We start from the raw sequence: 18417 nt of genomic DNA, 5'->3' as shown, positions 1-18417 counted from the left end.
CCAACAGCCCCAGTGGCATTCTGGCAAACGCAATTCCTTCCGCTCAGCTCAAAAGGATCACCATCTCTACATGCTCGATAATCCAGACACTTCTGTTCAGCCTACGTAAAGGGCCAGGCTCTCTCCGGCGTGGCACGTGAGTATTGGCAAAGGAGGAATGCAGCATGAGCCTTCACAGAGCTCTGATTCTCCCTTGCGTTTTCCAACACAAAGCCTGGGGACTGGCTCCTCAGGGGCAGTTGGAGATGGTTGTTAACTATGAATAACTAGATCCCAGGAAGCTGCAGCCACAGCTCCATCTGTGACCACCGCTCCATCTCTAATTCTCTCCCTATTCAAGTTTCAGGGATACTGAGACGTAAGAAACAACAGCATTAATTTCCCCCTAGGAACATCCCCATGCAATGAGAGTCCCCATCAGACCAAGGCCACCACATCTGCATCACCTTAGCAGCGCAGGGGCAGTCAGAGGAAGACTGCAAAGCTGGCCCATTGTTGATAAAAACCACTAAGGTCTGGTTTTAAAAACTTTAAATTTTAAATTTAAAAGAAAAAAAGAAAAAAAAATTAAAGAAACAACCAAACCAATCAAAAATTCCAACACTGCTATAATATGTAAGCTGCAACGAAGAAAACCAGGGAAGCCTCAGACCAAACCACTGCGATGCCTTTAACTGTGCCCCTTGTGTTCACAGCCTCTGTCATGGGGTCACAAAGCAAAGAGGGGAGCTCACAAACTGGACGTGTCAATACTCGAGCACAGCAGGTGAGATCAGGCAGCACACCCGATCTAACAAAGATCTTTGTTATTAACCACTGCTTATTTGTGCTTATATGCAGCTTCTCTAGATCTATTTTTGGTAAATAATGTGCTCCTGATTTACCATTTTACTCTGCCCCATTACTCACCTGAGTGCTTTATGCACATTAGCTTGCTGACTGGTTCAGAAACAAAAGGTTTAGCTTTTAGATACTGAAATTATTCCTTCCCATAAATGTCACAGGAATCGAGTCCCCTATAATTTATTTTTTCCTCTCTCCAAAAGTCAGATTAAAACATGGCAAATTATATTCTCTCTTTCTCTAATTCCTCCCACAAGGATGATATTATGGTAACGTATCTAAGGGAAGCCTGAAGAAGTATTTATTCTGTCATGCTGTTTGCTACCAAAGACAGCTGCTTTCTTTGACCCTGAGAGGATTGCTTGGGGTTAACAAGCAAAGCCAAATAAGAGAGGATTAGGAAGCTACTCGTAGGGGTAGGCTAACACACAGGAGCAGATCTTTCCATGTAGAATAGATGCTCCTTGCTCCTAGACACACTGAGGGACCGCTTCAGCTTCCAACCTTAAGAAAAGTTAGAGGTCACGTAAATAATGTGCAAGCACTGAATAAAAAGTGGAAACCTGATTTAATTTAAAGAGATTTAGGATTCTGTGTCGAGCTCACGCTATGAGAAACTAATGCTACGGCTACTTAGAGCACCGTCCGTTTCTACATTCTGCCTTACAACTCCACCTAAAATTCAGACTGAGAGGAATGCTGGAAGTGAAGGGGAAGTTCCGTGTCTACATCCACCCCATCACTGGCTTTGCTGCTGCACAAACAAACAGGCGTGCCAATGGCAATGGGATTTGAGATGATTTTTTCAAAGAGCACTTCTTGGCTGAAAACTCTGTGGGCTTTACCAACACTTTTTATGCAGGCCAGTAAACGCCTTCAAAGACAACAACTCTGATTCTCATGAGAATACGTCTACGCTAAACAACACAGTGCTATGTAGTGGTATCTGAGCCAGCTTGAGTATACCCAGAAGTATTATAGCTGAATTAACCTGGGTAGACTGCTGTGATAACTGCCTCCCATACACAAGGTAGCTTATTTAGAGCTTGCTTTGTTATCTCAATGTGGCACAGCGCTCCGCAGGAAGACATATAAGCAATTATCGTCAAGTCCATTTAGACCTTATGGGCAATGTAAAAGTACCTCAAGGTGGGCAGAAGAGCCCCCTTCAGAGTTATTCTCTGTGCATACAACTCCCTCTGGCCACACAGAATTGACAAAAGGATTGTGTCAGCCCTTCCTCTCCAGAACAAGGAGCGGGATGAGAGCCAGTGGGCAGCAGAAATTAGAGCAGCTCTGGGTTGATACGCTTACACCGGTGCCTGAGAAGAGCTCTTCATGGTCTCAGAGTGCTAGAAATACAAAAGCAGACACGGGGAAATTCTGCTCCAATCGCAGATGAAGTGAGTTCTCAGTCACCAGCAGCGAAGTCTAGATTTGACACAGTGGCCTATAAGGGGAGCAATTCTGCCTCTGCTTCAGGAAAGCAAGCAAACACAAACAGCCACAACACCGGCTGCTAGATACAGCCAGTTGCCCACCACCCTCATAAAGCAGAGTCACGCTTGTTAAAACCATCGATTCTTTTAATGCGTTTTTCCAAGAGTTGCTTGCCATTTGTTTTTAAACATTCCCCTGAATGCTTAAATTCCCACTTTTGCCCTGCTGCACCATCTTACAAACCCTAACAGGCACCACGACCCAGGACGCATCCAAAACATCCACTTAAAATGGGAAGCCCTGATTTTAAAGTAAGCCTTTACCAAATCTTCTCCTATACAGAAACTTTCAGGTATAAACTTCTGTCCTACTAGTTTAAGACCATGCAGGCAAAAATTCTTTGTACCTGCTTAGAAAGCCCTGTGATAAAGGAAAAAAGACATTCAAGCAGCAAGCTTCAGATGAGGGCCAGCAGAGCTATAACCCCTTCTCAAGGATGGGAATCCCTAGGGGCTGGACCACGCCGAATTCAAAGGAACGATGACAGGAGCTTGCTTTGAGTTGTTTTGAAATTTTTATTTCTATCCTAGTGAGAGAGCGTCCCAAACAAAAGAAATGAAACAGAGCAGATGTTTGGAACCTAACTTCACTGTCTGAAACTGCTGATTAAGCCATGCGTTACGAGACCTTTGCCACCTGGTAACCCTTTCATTTTTAATGCAATTTATTCTAAGCAGCAGCTCAATCGGCAAACTTGCAAAACAAATTTTCTTTCGTGGTCTACCGTGCTACCAACATCAGCCATTCTTTCCCTGCCAGCTCCCACCAAAGTACTGAAAAGAACAAGGGAAAGCACTGCTTATGCAGTCCAGGTTTTCTCTCCTTTTTGCATGATTCTCAGAAAAATCATAACTCTTCAGCCTGCAAACTAGAACAGGTTAGCCTAAGCATTAGGCTTAACCTGAGCTGCTACCATTCGGTGTAATTACATCACAAACATGAAATCCCTTGAAAAGCAGGAGAAACTTTATGCAATAGAGCCAATTGCTAAGTCAACAGGTTGAGACTGAGCATGTTTGGTGTCTAGGCCCAGCGGCCCAGCACAACACCAGCTTGTAAACGCTACCGAAGGTATGTAAGAAAAAGAGAAATGGTCTCTGGGAGCATAACGGTTCTGTAATTTATGACCCCGAGTTATCTGTAAAAAAGAAAAACTGAAAGACAAGCTCTTAAGTGAACTTAGGGGTGTATGTTACTGAATCGTACGTTGAATTGGCCACAAGGCAGCGTGTATGTGCAGAGCCATGCTGACTATGCCCTGCAGCATGCTTCCTTTGAGCTGAAGTCTGGTCAAGCCTGAGTTTTACTATTTAAATTAAAAAAAAAAAAAAACAAAACAAAACAAAACAACAACAACAAAAAAACTAATAATCCTTTGGGGAAAGGGATAATATCTACCTTTTTGAGTTTGTTTTTTTTTCCTTCAGCCTAATATCATCTGTTATTCTTCATGATCGTATCAGCCCACATCATTTATTGTTCTTCACATGAACAATTTGTAAGAGTGAAAGAACAAGTCTTAGTTTGGGGGGCAAAAAGAGAAGCAGAGAAGTTCCCCTCCCTCTTGAAAACTGATGTCCATTACATCCTGGAGTTCAAAGTAACTAGCAGTATTTCTGCACATTATTTTCATGAAACACGTGACACTTCACACATAGACCATGGTGGGTATTGTATATGTAAATGGCACTGACACAAATCACGGTACCACGAATCGCAAACTAGGCATCAAAAAATGGCATACCAGGAACCAGAACAAAACATTACTGAGAAGATATATTCTTCAAATATGACTCTGGAGTAGTTTAACAGCTGTAACAGTAAAAGGATTCCAGGCATAAGCCAAATTAGCTCTCCCTAACCATCTGAACTAATGTCTATATTATGATTTCTTTGCAATGTGAAAGAAAAAAAAGTCCTCTATATGGTGCTTCATGACAAATCACATGCCTAGTGAAGCTTCATGTTAGAAACCCTTTTAACTTCCAAAAAGTCCTCTTTTGTAGGTCATGCTCTCATTATCTTGCTCTGGGATCTGGTCTGATTAAATTATAGGAAATTACTAATACTTCACTTTGAACAGCCAGCTCCTCCTGGCTGTTCTTCTTTTTCTTTTTTTTTAAACTAAATTCTTCCTACTCCTGCCTTCTTATATATAAAAAAGACAACAATCATTCTGTTACAAAGATGAAGTTGCACTCTTTCTTTGTCCATTTTAAGACTTAAAAATAAAAATGCATTGTCTGCGTGTTCTTACATATCCCATTTTACAGCTCTACCTGCAGGTTTCCCTGTTTGTGTTTTACAGTCTGTTGTACTCCTGCCCTCTCTGAAATGCAATTCACAAGATCCTAAAAACTTAAGTAACTTTAATAAGCACAACACTGACTCTGTGGTAGTCCAATTTACACTCCAGTGTGATTTATATTTTGTACTATCAGACAACATTAAGACATAGTCTACTATTGAATGACTTCAGACACTGACCACTGAATGACTTTATACAAGTGATGCAGTTGATATAATACCGTTCCCTCTCTCCCCTCCCCCCCCCAAAAAAAAAGAGAGAATGCAAATCTGAAGAGACGGGAACTTCAGACATCAAATACAATCCCCATAAAGGGAGAAGGTATTTCTGAAAAGTCAATGACGACTTTGCTATGATGAGTGGGACAAAATAAGAAGTGTTTTCAGATGGAGTAATGCAGATGCTACTCCATCCAACAAAACGCTGCTGTTCATTTGAGAGGTACATTACAGTACCACCAGGACAGCTATGATGATGGCAATGAAATTATTAACCTAATCATACTAAGAATAATAATTTTCCCTACATGGATCCTCTTGTCGACAATGAGCTATATCATGATCCCTGCCGTGGTGAGAGGTTAAAAATAGTAAATAGAAAATATGTTAAAAGCTTCCCCTTGTACACGCAATGCCTGATAGTAAGGTAATAAACACTATTAAAAGAGAGATTCCGGTGCCTGTAAAAGCCTTTTGTCTCAGAACAAACTCTCAAATGCTGGTGAAAGCTTTTCTGACATTGGGAATTCTTTTGGAAAAAAACATCCAAAACATCATCCCATGCTACTAGAAAGTATCAAATACAGCAAAGTGCAGAAATAAAATAAGAAGGAAATTTCAATTACTCTTAATTTATTCTGCTATCAGTATTTTCTTTACACTCTGATGATATAGTCCAGCAACAAGAAACAATATAATAAAAAGCTTCAGTTTGTGCTTTTTGTTTTTACTGTATAGAAACAGCTTCAAACTTCAATAAAGTACCTGACCATGAAAGCGAGAAGTTATGCCCCCTCATTATCACAAATCTAGCTTTTGATATTAAAGCTAACATTGTATCAATGCAGCATCTCCATCTTCAACAGAAGATTGTGAACAGAAGTAGTAGTTTGTCCTCAATGAACCACATTGTTCAGATAGCAGTAGTACTACAAAATTTTGAATGTAGCTTCCAATCGTGCCTGATATTACAAATGCAAGCTTTGCATACCTGGTATTGTGGCATTCATTCACAAACTACACTGCAAACGTGCCTTTGAGACTGAATCAAACCCCAAAGAGTATTGATTGCTACACTTAAGGCAACATAGTGGTCTAGATCCTAAATATTACTTGAGTGTCTCACAACTTTCCAGAACTTTTGTTTTTCCGGCTGATCTCTTCCAAGTCACGTTTGTGAAATTCAGAAGAAATGCACTTTCAGGAACTCTCAGAGAAGAAAATAATGGTGTGAGGTAGGGTGGAAAGTAAGGTCGTCAGGAGAACAAAAACAAATTAAAGCTGTACTTATACATGCATTTTTAAGGATTCTTACAGACATAGAATAGAGGAGAAAAAAATTATTATTTAGGTCTAAGCACTGAAGTAGTTAAAGGGAAAACAAAAACAACAACAACAAAAAAGCAAAAAAAAACAAACAAACAAAAAAAAAAAAAACAAACAAAAACAAAAACAAAAAACTAAGTCCCACTAAAGAATAAACTTCCTTTAACCATTCCAGTGAAGATGCATTGATTTGTCTGAGTCAGGTGCACCCAGAAGTAATCATAACACACGTGCGCCAGGTAACTTTTAACTTATGAACCAAACTCTTTCATTGTAAACTGAGGCTAGCTGCCCTACTATTTCATTTTGGTATGAATAAGCCATTGTCTATCCAGGAATTCCTGAAGTCCTGTCCTTATTCACTTGTATCTTAGAAAGGATTCACTTACTCTTGGATTTTACAGTGAGTAAAGACACTCCACTAGCATCTGTAACTAAACAGTTTCCGAAAACTGCACGCCTGTACAGGTGCAAACTGCAGCTCAACATGTTAACGGTGGCATTTCAAATGGCCCCGTGCCTGACTCAACTCTCAGGTTCACCCTGCTTTGAGCAGGGGGGTAGACCAGGTGACCTCCACAGGACCCTTCCAAACCAAATTATGCTGTAAACAACCCCAGCAACTGAGGGCTCAGCCTTAACTCTGCCCTTTTAAGCAAATACCACCAAAGCATAGTATTACTGCATCTAATAAAATCAACCCTTTTTTCCTTCAACCTTTTAAGCATCAGTATCTTGCAATTCACTTGAAACCAAGTTAAGTTGTTGCAACAGCCTAAAACAACTCTTTCCTCTTTTACAGAACATTTCTCCACCAGGGCATGTGTTTTGGCAGTGCCATCTTCTTTCGTGAAATTACTTCTAACTCTACAGAACAGCTGTCCAATGCAGTCAATGTACAGCAGTATAAAATAAGCGTCCCAGTCAGCAGCAGCAGTACCCCATCGCTTCAAGCAGTGTGACTGTGTTCTTCAGGTGCATTTTGGGGTACACAATTTATATGAAACTAAGTAAGGCCTAGACCCCCTGAAAACACAGCTTCCTACCTTAGCTAGGGTAAAGCCCACAGGACTTACTGTACTGAGCCACATTTGCTCATTTACATTCTAGCACTGCCAAATCAATCAGTAGAACCATGTCTCAGTGTTTATTTCCCCAATTGACAGAACCCAACTTATCACCAAGGGGTTCAGTAAGGTGCCATGTGTCAAAATGAGCCCCAGGGTCATTTAGGTGCACTGGAGAGCGTTCAAGTGGTAGCAACAACCTGTAACGTAGCTTAGGGCTGAACCACAGCCTTATATCCACACTGGGGCAGAGTTAAGGTTGAGTAGTGGAGCAGCCATCTCCTTTCTAGATCCGCACGGTGTGCTTCACGTTCTTTTGTTATTGTTAACACTTAAACATGAGAAACGTACGCGCTCTTAATAAATGCATTGCTAAAAACAGCAGGAATTACTAAATAAAAATGTATTTTACCCTGCGTAGCCATTAAGGCAATATGTTGCTAAAAAAAAGTAAAATCACCATTTATAGCAGTTGCACCCTGAACTGAGGGCAAGGAATTCCAAGGCATCTTCTGAACCTGTGGGGCTGCAGACTCTTAACAGTATTCCTACAGATCTCCTAAATTACCCAATGTATTATTAGGTGGTTTTTTGTTGTTGTTTGTTTGTTGTTGTTGTTGTTGTTGTTTTGGGGGTGGTGTTGTCCAATGATAGTTTTTAATCCAGTGCAACCTGGTGGTAAAAGAACTTGAACAAACCCCATCTCACAAGCAGCACTGCTGTTTGCTGTGGGACATCCAGCGTGTGCATGCTTCACACGTCAGGAGAAGAAAAAATAAAATAAAATCAAACATCTTCCAGGAACGGCACTAACACATTAATCTGCGCATCAGGCCGTGCGTTCGCGATGCAGCCCGGGCAGCCCCCGCGGGCAGCTGCAGGCCGCGGCCCCTCCCGGCGCAGGCGGTCAGGAGGTCGGGGCCGAGGCGCAACCCGGAGGCGGGGGCAGCCCGAGCCCGGCGGCGGAGCCGCAGCCGCAGCCGGAGCCGGAGCCGAGCCCCGGCAGGCAGCGCCCGGCAGCGGCGCGGCGGAGCGAGCTAAAATGGAGCCCGGGCGCCGTGTCAGCCCGGGAGGCGGGCGGAGGGCAGGGGCAGGGGCAGGGGCAAGGTCAGCCGCAGGGCCGGCCGCGGCGCCGCCTCCCCCCGCCGGGCGGCCCCCGGGGGGCTGGGGGCGAAGCGGGGCGGCGGCGCTCGCCCCCCCCCCCCCCATCCCATCCCCGTTGCCCCCCGGTGCTCCCGGGCTTGGCCCCTGCCCCCGCCGGGCCGAGCCGAGCCGGGCCGGGCGCTGCGGAGGCCGCCCCCGCCGGGAGGGGGGAGCAGCCGCCGGGGCCGAGCGGAGAGCGGAGGGGTGAGGGGAAGGAGGAGGAGGAGGGGAAGGAGAAAAAAAAAGAAAAAAAAAAAAAAAAAGCCCAAGTGGAGCCCTTAACCCGACCCCGGCGGGAAGAAAGCGGGGAGGGAAGGGAGGGAAGGAGGCGCTGCTGCTGCTGCTGCTGCTGGCGGGGCTGCGAGAGCCGCCCCCCGGCCGGGGGGGTCAGGGGGTGCCGGGGGCAGCGCGGCCCCAGCCCCAGCCCCAGCCCCAGCCCCAGCCCGGCCCCAGCCCCGCCCGCACAGCGCAGCGCAGGGCCCGGCCCCGCTGCGCCCCCCGGCCCCGGCCGCCCCGCTCAAGTCCCCCCTGCCCAGCCCAGCCCGGCTCCAGCCCCGGGGGGCTGCGGGGAGCCCGAGCGGAGCAGCCGCAGGCAGGCAGCGCGCACCCCCCCCCCCCCCCCGGCCACCCCCGGTCGCCTCGGAGCGGCCCCGGGGCCACGCAGGGGCAAGGTATTTTTAGGTGCCTTCCCCTCCCCTCCGCGTCTCCCGCACTGGCTGCCGAGCGCTCGGTGCGGGGAGCGGGAGAAAAGTTAACTGCTCGGCGAAGAGGGGGGAGGCAGGAGGCAGGCAGGAGGAGCAGGGCAGGGCGAGCCGAGCCGAGCCGTGCCGGGGATGCGCGGGATGCCCTCAGCCCTGCGCCCGGGGCAGCGCCGCCGGCGCCCGGGGCTCGCCTGACCCTTCCCTTCCCTTCCCTCCCCTCCCCTCCCCGGCGGGCAGCCCCGAGCCCTTGCGGCCGCCTCTCTGCCGGCTCGGCTCGGCTCTGCGGGCGGCTCGCCGGGCACCCCGTGCCTCCCCCCGCCGGCCCCGGCCCCCCTCGGGGCGGCTGCGGGGTGCCCCCGGCCCCGCCGCCTCCCCCCGCTCCCCCGCCGCAACCTTTAGCCGGGGCCGGACCTCGCGGCTGGCTCCGCGCAAGACGCCGGCAGCCGCTTCCCCTCTCGCCGCCCTCCCCTCCGGTGCTAGCCCCCCTCCCCACCCCAATAAATCGCCCCCCCCACCCCCCCCGGCCCCAAAGAGAAGCCCACGCCGCCCCCCCCCCCCCAGCACAAATGCACAATCACGGGCGAGGGGAGGGAGCGGGAGGAAAGGGCGAGAGCCGCGAAGAAAGAAGGGGGGAAAGGAGAGAGAGAGGAAAAATTAAAAGGGCACAAGGCTGTTCATCACCAACATGGCTGCCTTAGCTCAGACCTAAAAGAGGAATAACCCAGGCTGTGTCTTTGTCAGTTTCACCTCTGTAACCCTAAACTAATGCACAAAACGACGGAGGCGGCTGCAGCGGGGAAGGAGACGGGGAGAGGAGGAAGGAGAAAATGGCAAAAAGAGGGGGGCACTTACGTGAAGAGAGGCGCTTGGGCTGCTCCTGCTTCCTCCTGGGCATTTTCCCCCTTTTTTCACATTCTCCTCCTCGGTTAACGGGAGATCAAATAAGAGCGGGGGGGGCGCGGGCAGGCACAAAGCCGGGCCCCCCGGGGGAGCCGCCAGCCGGGGCGGGCTTCCCCGAGCCGCCGGGGGAGCGGGGGCTGCAGCCGGCTCCCGGGGAGCCAGCGCCGAGGGCTCTCCCCCCGCGCTCCTTCTCGCTCCCTCTGCCTCTCCCCCCGAGCCGAGCCGAGCCGAGCCGAGCCGGCCGTGCACCTGGCTTGTCCCCGCTCGCCGCGCTCCCTCCTCCGGCTCCCCGCTCCCTGCTCCCTCCCCGCGGCCGGGGGGCTGCGGTCCCGGCGGGCGGGCGGGCGCCGTGCCGGGGCCGGGGCCGGGGCCGGGGCTGGCGCGGCGGTGCCGAGGGCTGCGCCCCGCTCCTGCCGGCCCCTAACTAACACTAACGCCGGGATCAAAGGGCAGCGGCGGCGCTCACGGCTCGCCCGCGGGAGGCAGCCGGGGACACAGGCGCAGACACACACACACACCACACACACGCACAGGCACACGCCCGGCCGGGCAGGGCGAAGGGAAGGGCAGGGATGGAAGGGGAAGGGGAAGGGGAAGGTGCCCCCGCGCCCCGGGGTGCGCTGCCCCGGCCCCGCAGCCGCCGCCGGTCCGCCCCGCAAGGACGGGCAGGGGCTGGGGTGAGGCTCGGCTGTTCGCTCGGGGAGAAGCCCCTCGGCTGAGAAAAATACCGCCCCACCGCCCCTTATTTCCGAAAGAAAAATAATAAAGCGAGGCGGTTCGTCTTCCTGCGGTAGGAAAGTGTGATGGGCGCAAGGCACAGGGGTGAAGGGGCTGATCCCAACCAAGTTCAGGGGCAGGGAGGGAGGCTGAGCACAACCGCCCCAGCCCCAGGCTCGGAGCTGCGAAGCAGGGGCTGAACTGCAAGCCCCCTGGAAGCCCGGCTGCTGGAGCAGTGCATGTGCAGGGGAGGCAGCACGCTCAGGTCACCCCCAGGAGTTGCTGTAAGTGCCACACGAAGCTCCTGCAGGGCACGCAGCAAGCCGGACTGGGGACATTTACTTTTTTCCTGCTGTAAGGCGGGGAGGCGAAGCTTTATCCCGAAGCAATTTCGGTGTGCGTGATGAAGGCAGTACAGCAGTTTCCATTAACCGATACATACTTTCATGACTTCACAAATCACACGTCTGTCTTCAAAGACGGACATGAAGTGGGGAAAAAATAGAAGAGGGAATGGGTCTCACTGAGGCACAAAAGGTACTCCGTGAAAGAGAAGTGCTCTCTTTGTGACTTGCAGTCATTTGGATAAAAGTTCACGCAGAGGTTGTTAATGATTTAAACTCTAAAACCTGTTACTACAATTGAAGTAAAAGGGTTTGAAGCGCGGTTGTTTCATATAGCTCTCGCTTTGTGTAAGGAAACTTTGAACTTCGCAGAATACATAATTGAAATCATGAGTCAGATGTTGCAACTAAAACAAAAAACTGCATTATTCTCCCATGTGTACCTGTTAGGTTGGTTGCTTTTGACAACCTGACTCATCACTTTATCACACCACATTTTATCCTAACTTCAAAATACTTTAATTTTTATAAACAACTGTCTAGGAAAACTCAAAACGGTAGGCTTGCAGCCTATGTCGTTTAAGCAGTCACCTCAGCACTTAATCGCCTCTTGCTAGAAAGGCTTCATATAATATTACACCCATTTCACAGCACAGTTGCCTCTTCCACGCAGGGAAAAACAAAGATTTAAGAGATTAGGCTTATAGGAGAGAACCTGAGGTTCCCTGCCGTGAGTACAGTTCTGAGGTTAAAACCAAACGCACAGAGAAGGTGAGACTTCTGAAACAAGACACACGCCTCCTGACTACAGCTGGTTTCTCGTTTCCCGATATGGCTAAAATACTTCATTTTCATGGAGAAGTGTATTTACTTTTAATCCAGAAGCCAAAAACAGAAGTACATAACGAAGTGATACAGGGCTGGAGATGAATCCAGATACCTTACACCTACCTACTCATGACCAAGTATACCAGAGTAACAAGTCCCAGAGTACTCAAGTCCTGTCTTTGCCTTCAGTTCTCCAGATTACACTGGTTTTGGAGATTCATATAGCATTAGTAATATTAACCAAAAATATCAGGGCCATTTTTTTATTATTATTGCACGCAAATCTCAATTTTGACATGCCAGGGACTTTAAGCAACATAACTTTGTTAATTTAACAGCGCTAAACCCTTCTTTATTTTCTTTTAGAACCGCTCCAATGGCACTTGTGTTAACTAAGCCAGCTTTGCAGGCGATGGCTCCCTGTCTGCCTGGACACCCCTACCCACACAGGAGGCCGCAAGGCAGCTGCCCCAGAAAGGGACGAGTCCGGCCTCGTGCTGCCATCCACCGCTGTGGCAGCCCTTCTCCAGGTGCTCTGTGGAGGATGGGATGTCAGAAAAATACTGCTTTCTGCATCATCACTCTCTTCCACCCTCTACTCCTCACGCATTTCTGGCATAAATTAATGCTGACAGCGTCAGCATTAATTTACAATATGCTAATTTTCCCCCCTCCATCATTTGAACCCCCCCTTCAGGGGAGTTAAGGCGGCTGCAGGGAGGACACTGGGGGAACACAGCTCTTTGAGAGCGCCACGGGAGCTGGCAAGCGACAGAGCAGCACCACATCTCTGAAGATGACCTTGGCTTCAACACATCTCCCAACAGTTTGACGAAGGGTTTAGAGGGCCGAGCCTTAAGCCTGCTCGGCAGTGAAAGAAATCCCAATGGCTGAATGAACTATCGGGGAGACACTTCATACTTCACTTTAAAGAGTTTCTAATCCCATGCCTGGAAGTAGTCTATATGGGAACGGCTTCGTTCTTCGTCCCCCTCCTGGTTAATTGCACTACTCCGCGCATTGTCCTACTTAAAACATCGCATCCAGCAATCACACTGAAATCAAAGACACCAGGTCTAAATTTACATGCCTTTATACAGTGGTTTAAGGAAGACGACTTAGGACATAACGCCATTTAAAAATAGTCTGCCATTACATGTTTGGTGGTATAGCAGGAAAAAGAAAGAAGTTGGCTGACCATACTTTTGAACATTTCTAGTCCAAACACAAAAAAATAGTTGCAAGCCTTCCACAGATAACATAATATAAATAATGCATTGCCTCTGCAGGTCCTGCTATTAATAAGTAATGATCGTATGGCACCTTCCAAACACCAACCCTAGTTACACATATGAATTAAGTTCAGCCCCAGAAACCACTTTTGAACAAAGTAAATATTTTCTTCACTTACACATGAGAAAAATGAAACAAATTGAGTAAATAAGGTTTTACACAGTAATAAATGATGTAATGCTCTGAAAACCTTTGCAGGTTATCTAGCATCCAAACTACCTTCATATAACATAGTAAACACTTGAAAAGGTTGCTAAACACAAACCTAAAAACTAACTGGTGGCCTCGCTTTATTTTTTGAAACTTTAAAGAATTCTGTTGTCAAGGTCAGCTTGAAAGAAAAAATAAAACTGCACTGAGGAAAAAAAGAAAAAAAGGCCATTACATCCAGTTCCTGGGCCCCAAACCACCAGCCTATGGTAACTACGGTACTAGGCCACCTCTGCTCAAAGCACAGCCCACCAAAAGCATTGCTGCGTCCCTCTGTGTATGCAAAGATATACAGACTCTCTTCAATGCTACTTGTATCTTTAGGTTAATTCCTGCTGAACAAAGGTATTTGCCTATAGCCTCCGTATCTTCAATATCTAACCAGGCACCCTGTTTTCCATCAAAATCACACTCCTTCCCACACCTCTTGGAGGAAGGTTATCAATAGCCTAAACTCCTCCTCTTTTAATTGAGGTCAATATTTCTACACTGAACAGTAACAATGAATCAATCCTGCAAACAAGATTAGATTGCAAACTTCTTGCTCTAAAGTGTTTGAGAAGCAAACACAAGGGGACGAACAAATCCATAGGATTCATAGGATCATGGATACCACCATCCTTGTTTGCAAGTGCTTTGTAAGCTAACAACATTAAGCACCAATTTGTAATAATAATAAATAATGACAAGTTAATAACTGGCAAGGCCACTGACTGGTTTCACAAAGGCCAATAAACAATGATCAGAAGTCATTATCAGATGATTATCACCTTGGGACAGATAATAAACAGTTACAAAGTGGGAGGCAGAGTTGCATAACCAGTGGATCCTAAACCACAAACAGGCTTTAGCTTTTGAAAGAGGCAACCCAGTTCTCCTTCCCCAAAGTTTTTAACCTCTTTGTCTCTTAGATGGAAAACATAATGCAAGGGCCACAGTCAAGGAGAGCAAACTGGACAAAAAGTCTTTTTGGAACTGCTGAAATCACTGGCAGTACTCTTCTGACTCTTCATTTGCGTATGCCACGATTGTGAGCAGAGAACACACTGCAGCAGGAATGTTCTCCAAGATCCCAAACCTCATGAATTCCCCTATGGTCTTGCAGCCTCAGAGCAGGGAGGCATCACGAAGGAAGAGTGCAATGTATTCTGCATCTCTTAGCTAAACCACAGCCAGCTTTGTCAGAATATTGTCCAGACCCTGGTAAACAAACTAGCCATAATCATTTTATAATAATTTCAGCATAAGCTGCTTCCAGTTGCAATGCAAGTTCAGAATGTTAATCCCTTCAGCAGAATTACAGTGTTTACATGTTCCAGCTGCTAGCATTGGACACTACTTAGGAAAGGTGATATAGCTCCTAATTCCAATTAAAACAGAAAACAAACAAACAAACCACCACAACACAAAACAATACTAAAGGCTGTTAGCCTTAAACCCGTGCTCTTGAATAATCCTGGGGTCTGCCTGCCAGAAATACACAGACTAGAGGCCTAGAGACACAGTTGCTACTCAACTACTGTGATGTTCCTTCAGATTTACCAAGGAGATCTTCTGATTTTAATAACCAGAAGTGCAGTTGGCTGCTTACTTACATAATTCACTATACTACCTCTTCATGCCCTTTTTCTGTAAGCATGTTTTGAAAAAAACAAACAAACCTCACTTGAGCCTTTAACTTACAGATCCATAAAATACAGAATTCCTCCCCAGAATCCAAACCAGCAACATCTTACACACTACAACGTAAGTATACAGACTTAATTTCATATTTTGTAACCTGAAATACTAAGCATCTTCTGAACTGATGAAAAGAATTTACGTCAAAAGGAAACCAGAACACTTAGTTCAGGGCTATTACAGTTACAAATGTGAATGAAATATATAAATATATTTGCCGCAACCTTGATCTTTTTTCATCATTTTCCATTCTCCACTTAAAGACATTCAAATCAGTAGCTTTACCCATCTTAAGAGTGGTTTAAGTTAAATCAGAATGAGACCAAAAACATTCCTTCCATCATTTTGTTTCCGCTTAGCCTCCTGTTAGTCACTGGTTAACTGACGATTTAGGCACATGCCCATTAGCAAACACCTGCCGTGGTTTAAGGCATTACCACCCTCTTGGAGGAGCTAACTGCTTCCACCCCCACGCTGGCAGAGCAGAATGCATTTGGCCTCCTCATCTGCTTCAGGGTGAAGTCTTGCAGCTTAGTTTAGTAGAAAGGCAACAGCATTTTAAGCCACAGCTGTTTGCTAAATGAAAGTGTGTCTAAGTTCTTAAACACCTTGTTACATATACTTTGAGAGGCAGAGTTTCTACTGCACCAGCAAGGTGGCAAATTCCTCGGGGAAATCAATTCTGGTTTCTCAATTCACTAGCTAGCTTTGTGTTAAAACACTGGAGTAATACTGAGACTGCTCTGGACCTCGAGAACTGGCAAGCTCCCAAGGGGCTTATCTACCATCTAGGACTGTGCATTTACCAAACTCATCGCCCTCTCCCTCTGACATAGCGTGTTACCAGCAGCAAAGAAGGCAGGCATAGTAGACTTTAGCAGTACTAAGCCAACTATGCCCTCTTCCCAACACCTCAATAATTCAAAGAAGGGTGAGAGAGAATAGAAGGGCAACTGGGAGACAAGAAAACATGGCGGTGCCGAGGTCTTACGTTCCCAGGGAAAGGAAACACATGCAGGTAAGGGACAGGAGGAGTATGGGGAGATCAAGCTCCTAGCGGACTTCACCTGCCTGGTGTGATGAATTTCACATGGCATTCAGCTACATTTCACCATGCCACATGTCCTCAGTAATCAGCCCTCACCCCCTGGCAGGCAGGAGGGTTTGGGTTGCAAGTCAGCCTGCTGTCACCGCTGCCTGCTGAGAATGAAGTCATGTGGCCGGTCCCCTCCTGGAGGGAGTATCTCCTTGCTTTGGCACTTCCCCGTCGTGCCAAACAGCACAGAGGAAAAGGTTATTTGTCTTTTGAGGTACTAGGAATAGTCTGGTCTCCTCAACTCCTGCTCACGCAGTTTGACAGACGTACTGTTTCTAGCCCCTACTTTTCAGCACCAGGGCCACCCAATGTTTTCAAGTTTGTAGTTTACAGAAAGATGCAAATTATTTGTCCATGAGAAGTAGGCTAATAATAGTGAAAAATCACACATGGAGTAGCACGCAACTTCACGAGTAGGAAGAAAGGGGAAGAAGTGATGACTGGAGGGAAGCAGCTTACATTTCCACACAAGAAAGCTGAGGGATGCAGCTACATAACAAGAGGAGAGACAGCAAACAGTGCCACAGGGATTGAAGCGTGGCTTTTAGAGAAAGGGAAAGCAGCACAAGGGAACAGGTGGGAAGTGCAAGGTTCCACAGGAGAACCTTGAGAGGAAAATATCAATTGAGTACTCAGTAGCTAGGGAGCTTTGTATGCCTCAGGAAAAGGCAAACACCTGTGTGTTCAACTCCTTGGCTCAGAATGGTCACACATACATTGGGAGTTACTGTTTTCCTTTTAAGACAGAAACAAATGGCAAGGCCAAGAAACCTGTTGTTTTCTTTGCCTTGAAGCCTCTTATTTTTACACCTGTATCATAATTTATGAAACGCTAGCTCTAAATCATCATTTCTACCTATGAGAGTATATTTGAGGAAACGCGACTAAAACGTTTCCACTCTTGTCCTGTAAAAGAGGAGCTACTTGCTCCATCTCAGTTTACTATTTGATCAGAGAAGCATTAAATATTTATTAAAAACTACAACTATGTATTTCTCCTGCCAAAGTACAAGGGTAGTTACGTAAGTATTCAGCAGAAATACATCTTTCTTAGAGGCTGGTGAGAACAGCACCAGCAGGTGAGATTTTGAGAGTTTTCTTAAAGGACTGGTTGCACAAAACTCTGGTGTCCAGCAAGGAGATCCCATCTCCTGAATTATTTTTAAACCTGGAAGAGGCCTACTATCCCATTCTCTCTCTAAGGGTAAGTTCGAATGCCTTGCAAGAAAACAGAAAATTAGAAGTTTTAGAAGAGAATATTGCAGGACTAAGTAACAGGCTGCAGTGATCATGATGCCGAGTAATACAGCACATAAAGCATGAAAGGGAAAGCTGAAATGCCTTCCTTGCCTTTACCAGTAAAATTGGCCTTCAGGAATCCCAGGTCCCTGAACCCAGAGGGAAAATCTGGAACAAGGCAGATTTGCTCTTGGTGGAGGAGGATGAGGTTAGGAAGCACTTAAGCTGTATATATGGAAGTCTGCGGGGCCTGATGGGCTGCACCCACAAGTGCTGAGGGAGCAGGCTGATGTCACTGCAGCGTCTTTCTTGATTATCCAACAAAGGTCACGGCTACTGGGAGAGGTTCCTGAAAACTGGAAGACAGCAAACGTCACTCCTGTCTGCAACAAGAGCAGGTAAGAGAGTCCAGGGAACTACAGGCCACTCAGCCTCACTAGGAGGAATGTTGCCAACAGGTCGAGGGAAGCGATCTCACACCTTTCCTATGCACCGGTGAGGCTGCAAGTGGAATGCTGTGTCCCATTCTGGGCTCCCTGCTATCTGAAAGATACAGATGTGCTGGAGTGAGTTCAGCACAGGGCCACAAAGAGGACTATGGGACTGGAGCATCTGTCCTATACAGAGAGGCTGAAAGAGCTGCAGCTGCTTAGGCTGGAGAAAAGATGACTCAGGAGGATGTTGTCTATGTATACCAAAGTGTGAGGGGTGGGAATGAAGATGAAGGGGCCAGATGCCTTTCAGTAGTGCCCACCAGCAGGATAGATAAGAGGCAACACGCGTGAATCAAGAAACCCAGAAAATTCCATCTGAACACAAGAATATATTTTTTTTAATTTGTTGCTTTTCTTGCTAACCTGCACCCATTCTTCCTCTGTGCAATTCACTTCTTTTACCAGTAGGCATACAATTTCCTCCTTTATGCTCTCATATTGGCTGCTTGCCCTAGAGGTTCCTATTTCATGGAAGATACATATACAATTCATGAGCTACAATTTAATTTA

General features: G+C 47.0%; 1 protein-coding gene across 1 annotated transcript in view; it reads right to left on the bottom strand.

Moving 5' to 3' along the window:
• ZNF827 (zinc finger protein 827) overlaps positions 1 to 10080 on the bottom strand; it is a 102287-nt gene extending 92207 nt beyond the window's left edge. Inside the window, exon 1 of the mRNA XM_084286328.1 lies at positions 9959 to 10080. Within this exon, the coding sequence (XP_084142454.1) occupies positions 9959 to 10001 (43 nt within the window). The 5' untranslated portion in view covers positions 10002 to 10080. The remainder of the gene's footprint in view (positions 1 to 9958) is intronic.
• Between the last annotated feature and the right edge of the window lie 8337 nt (positions 10081 to 18417).

Source organism: Netta rufina (genome assembly GCF_964035555.1).
Source record: "Netta rufina genome assembly, chromosome: 4".
NCBI lineage: Eukaryota > Metazoa > Chordata > Aves > Anseriformes > Anatidae > Netta > Netta rufina.
The sequence above is the reverse complement of the archived record's forward strand: the minus strand, read 5'-3'. Positions and strand labels throughout refer to the sequence as shown.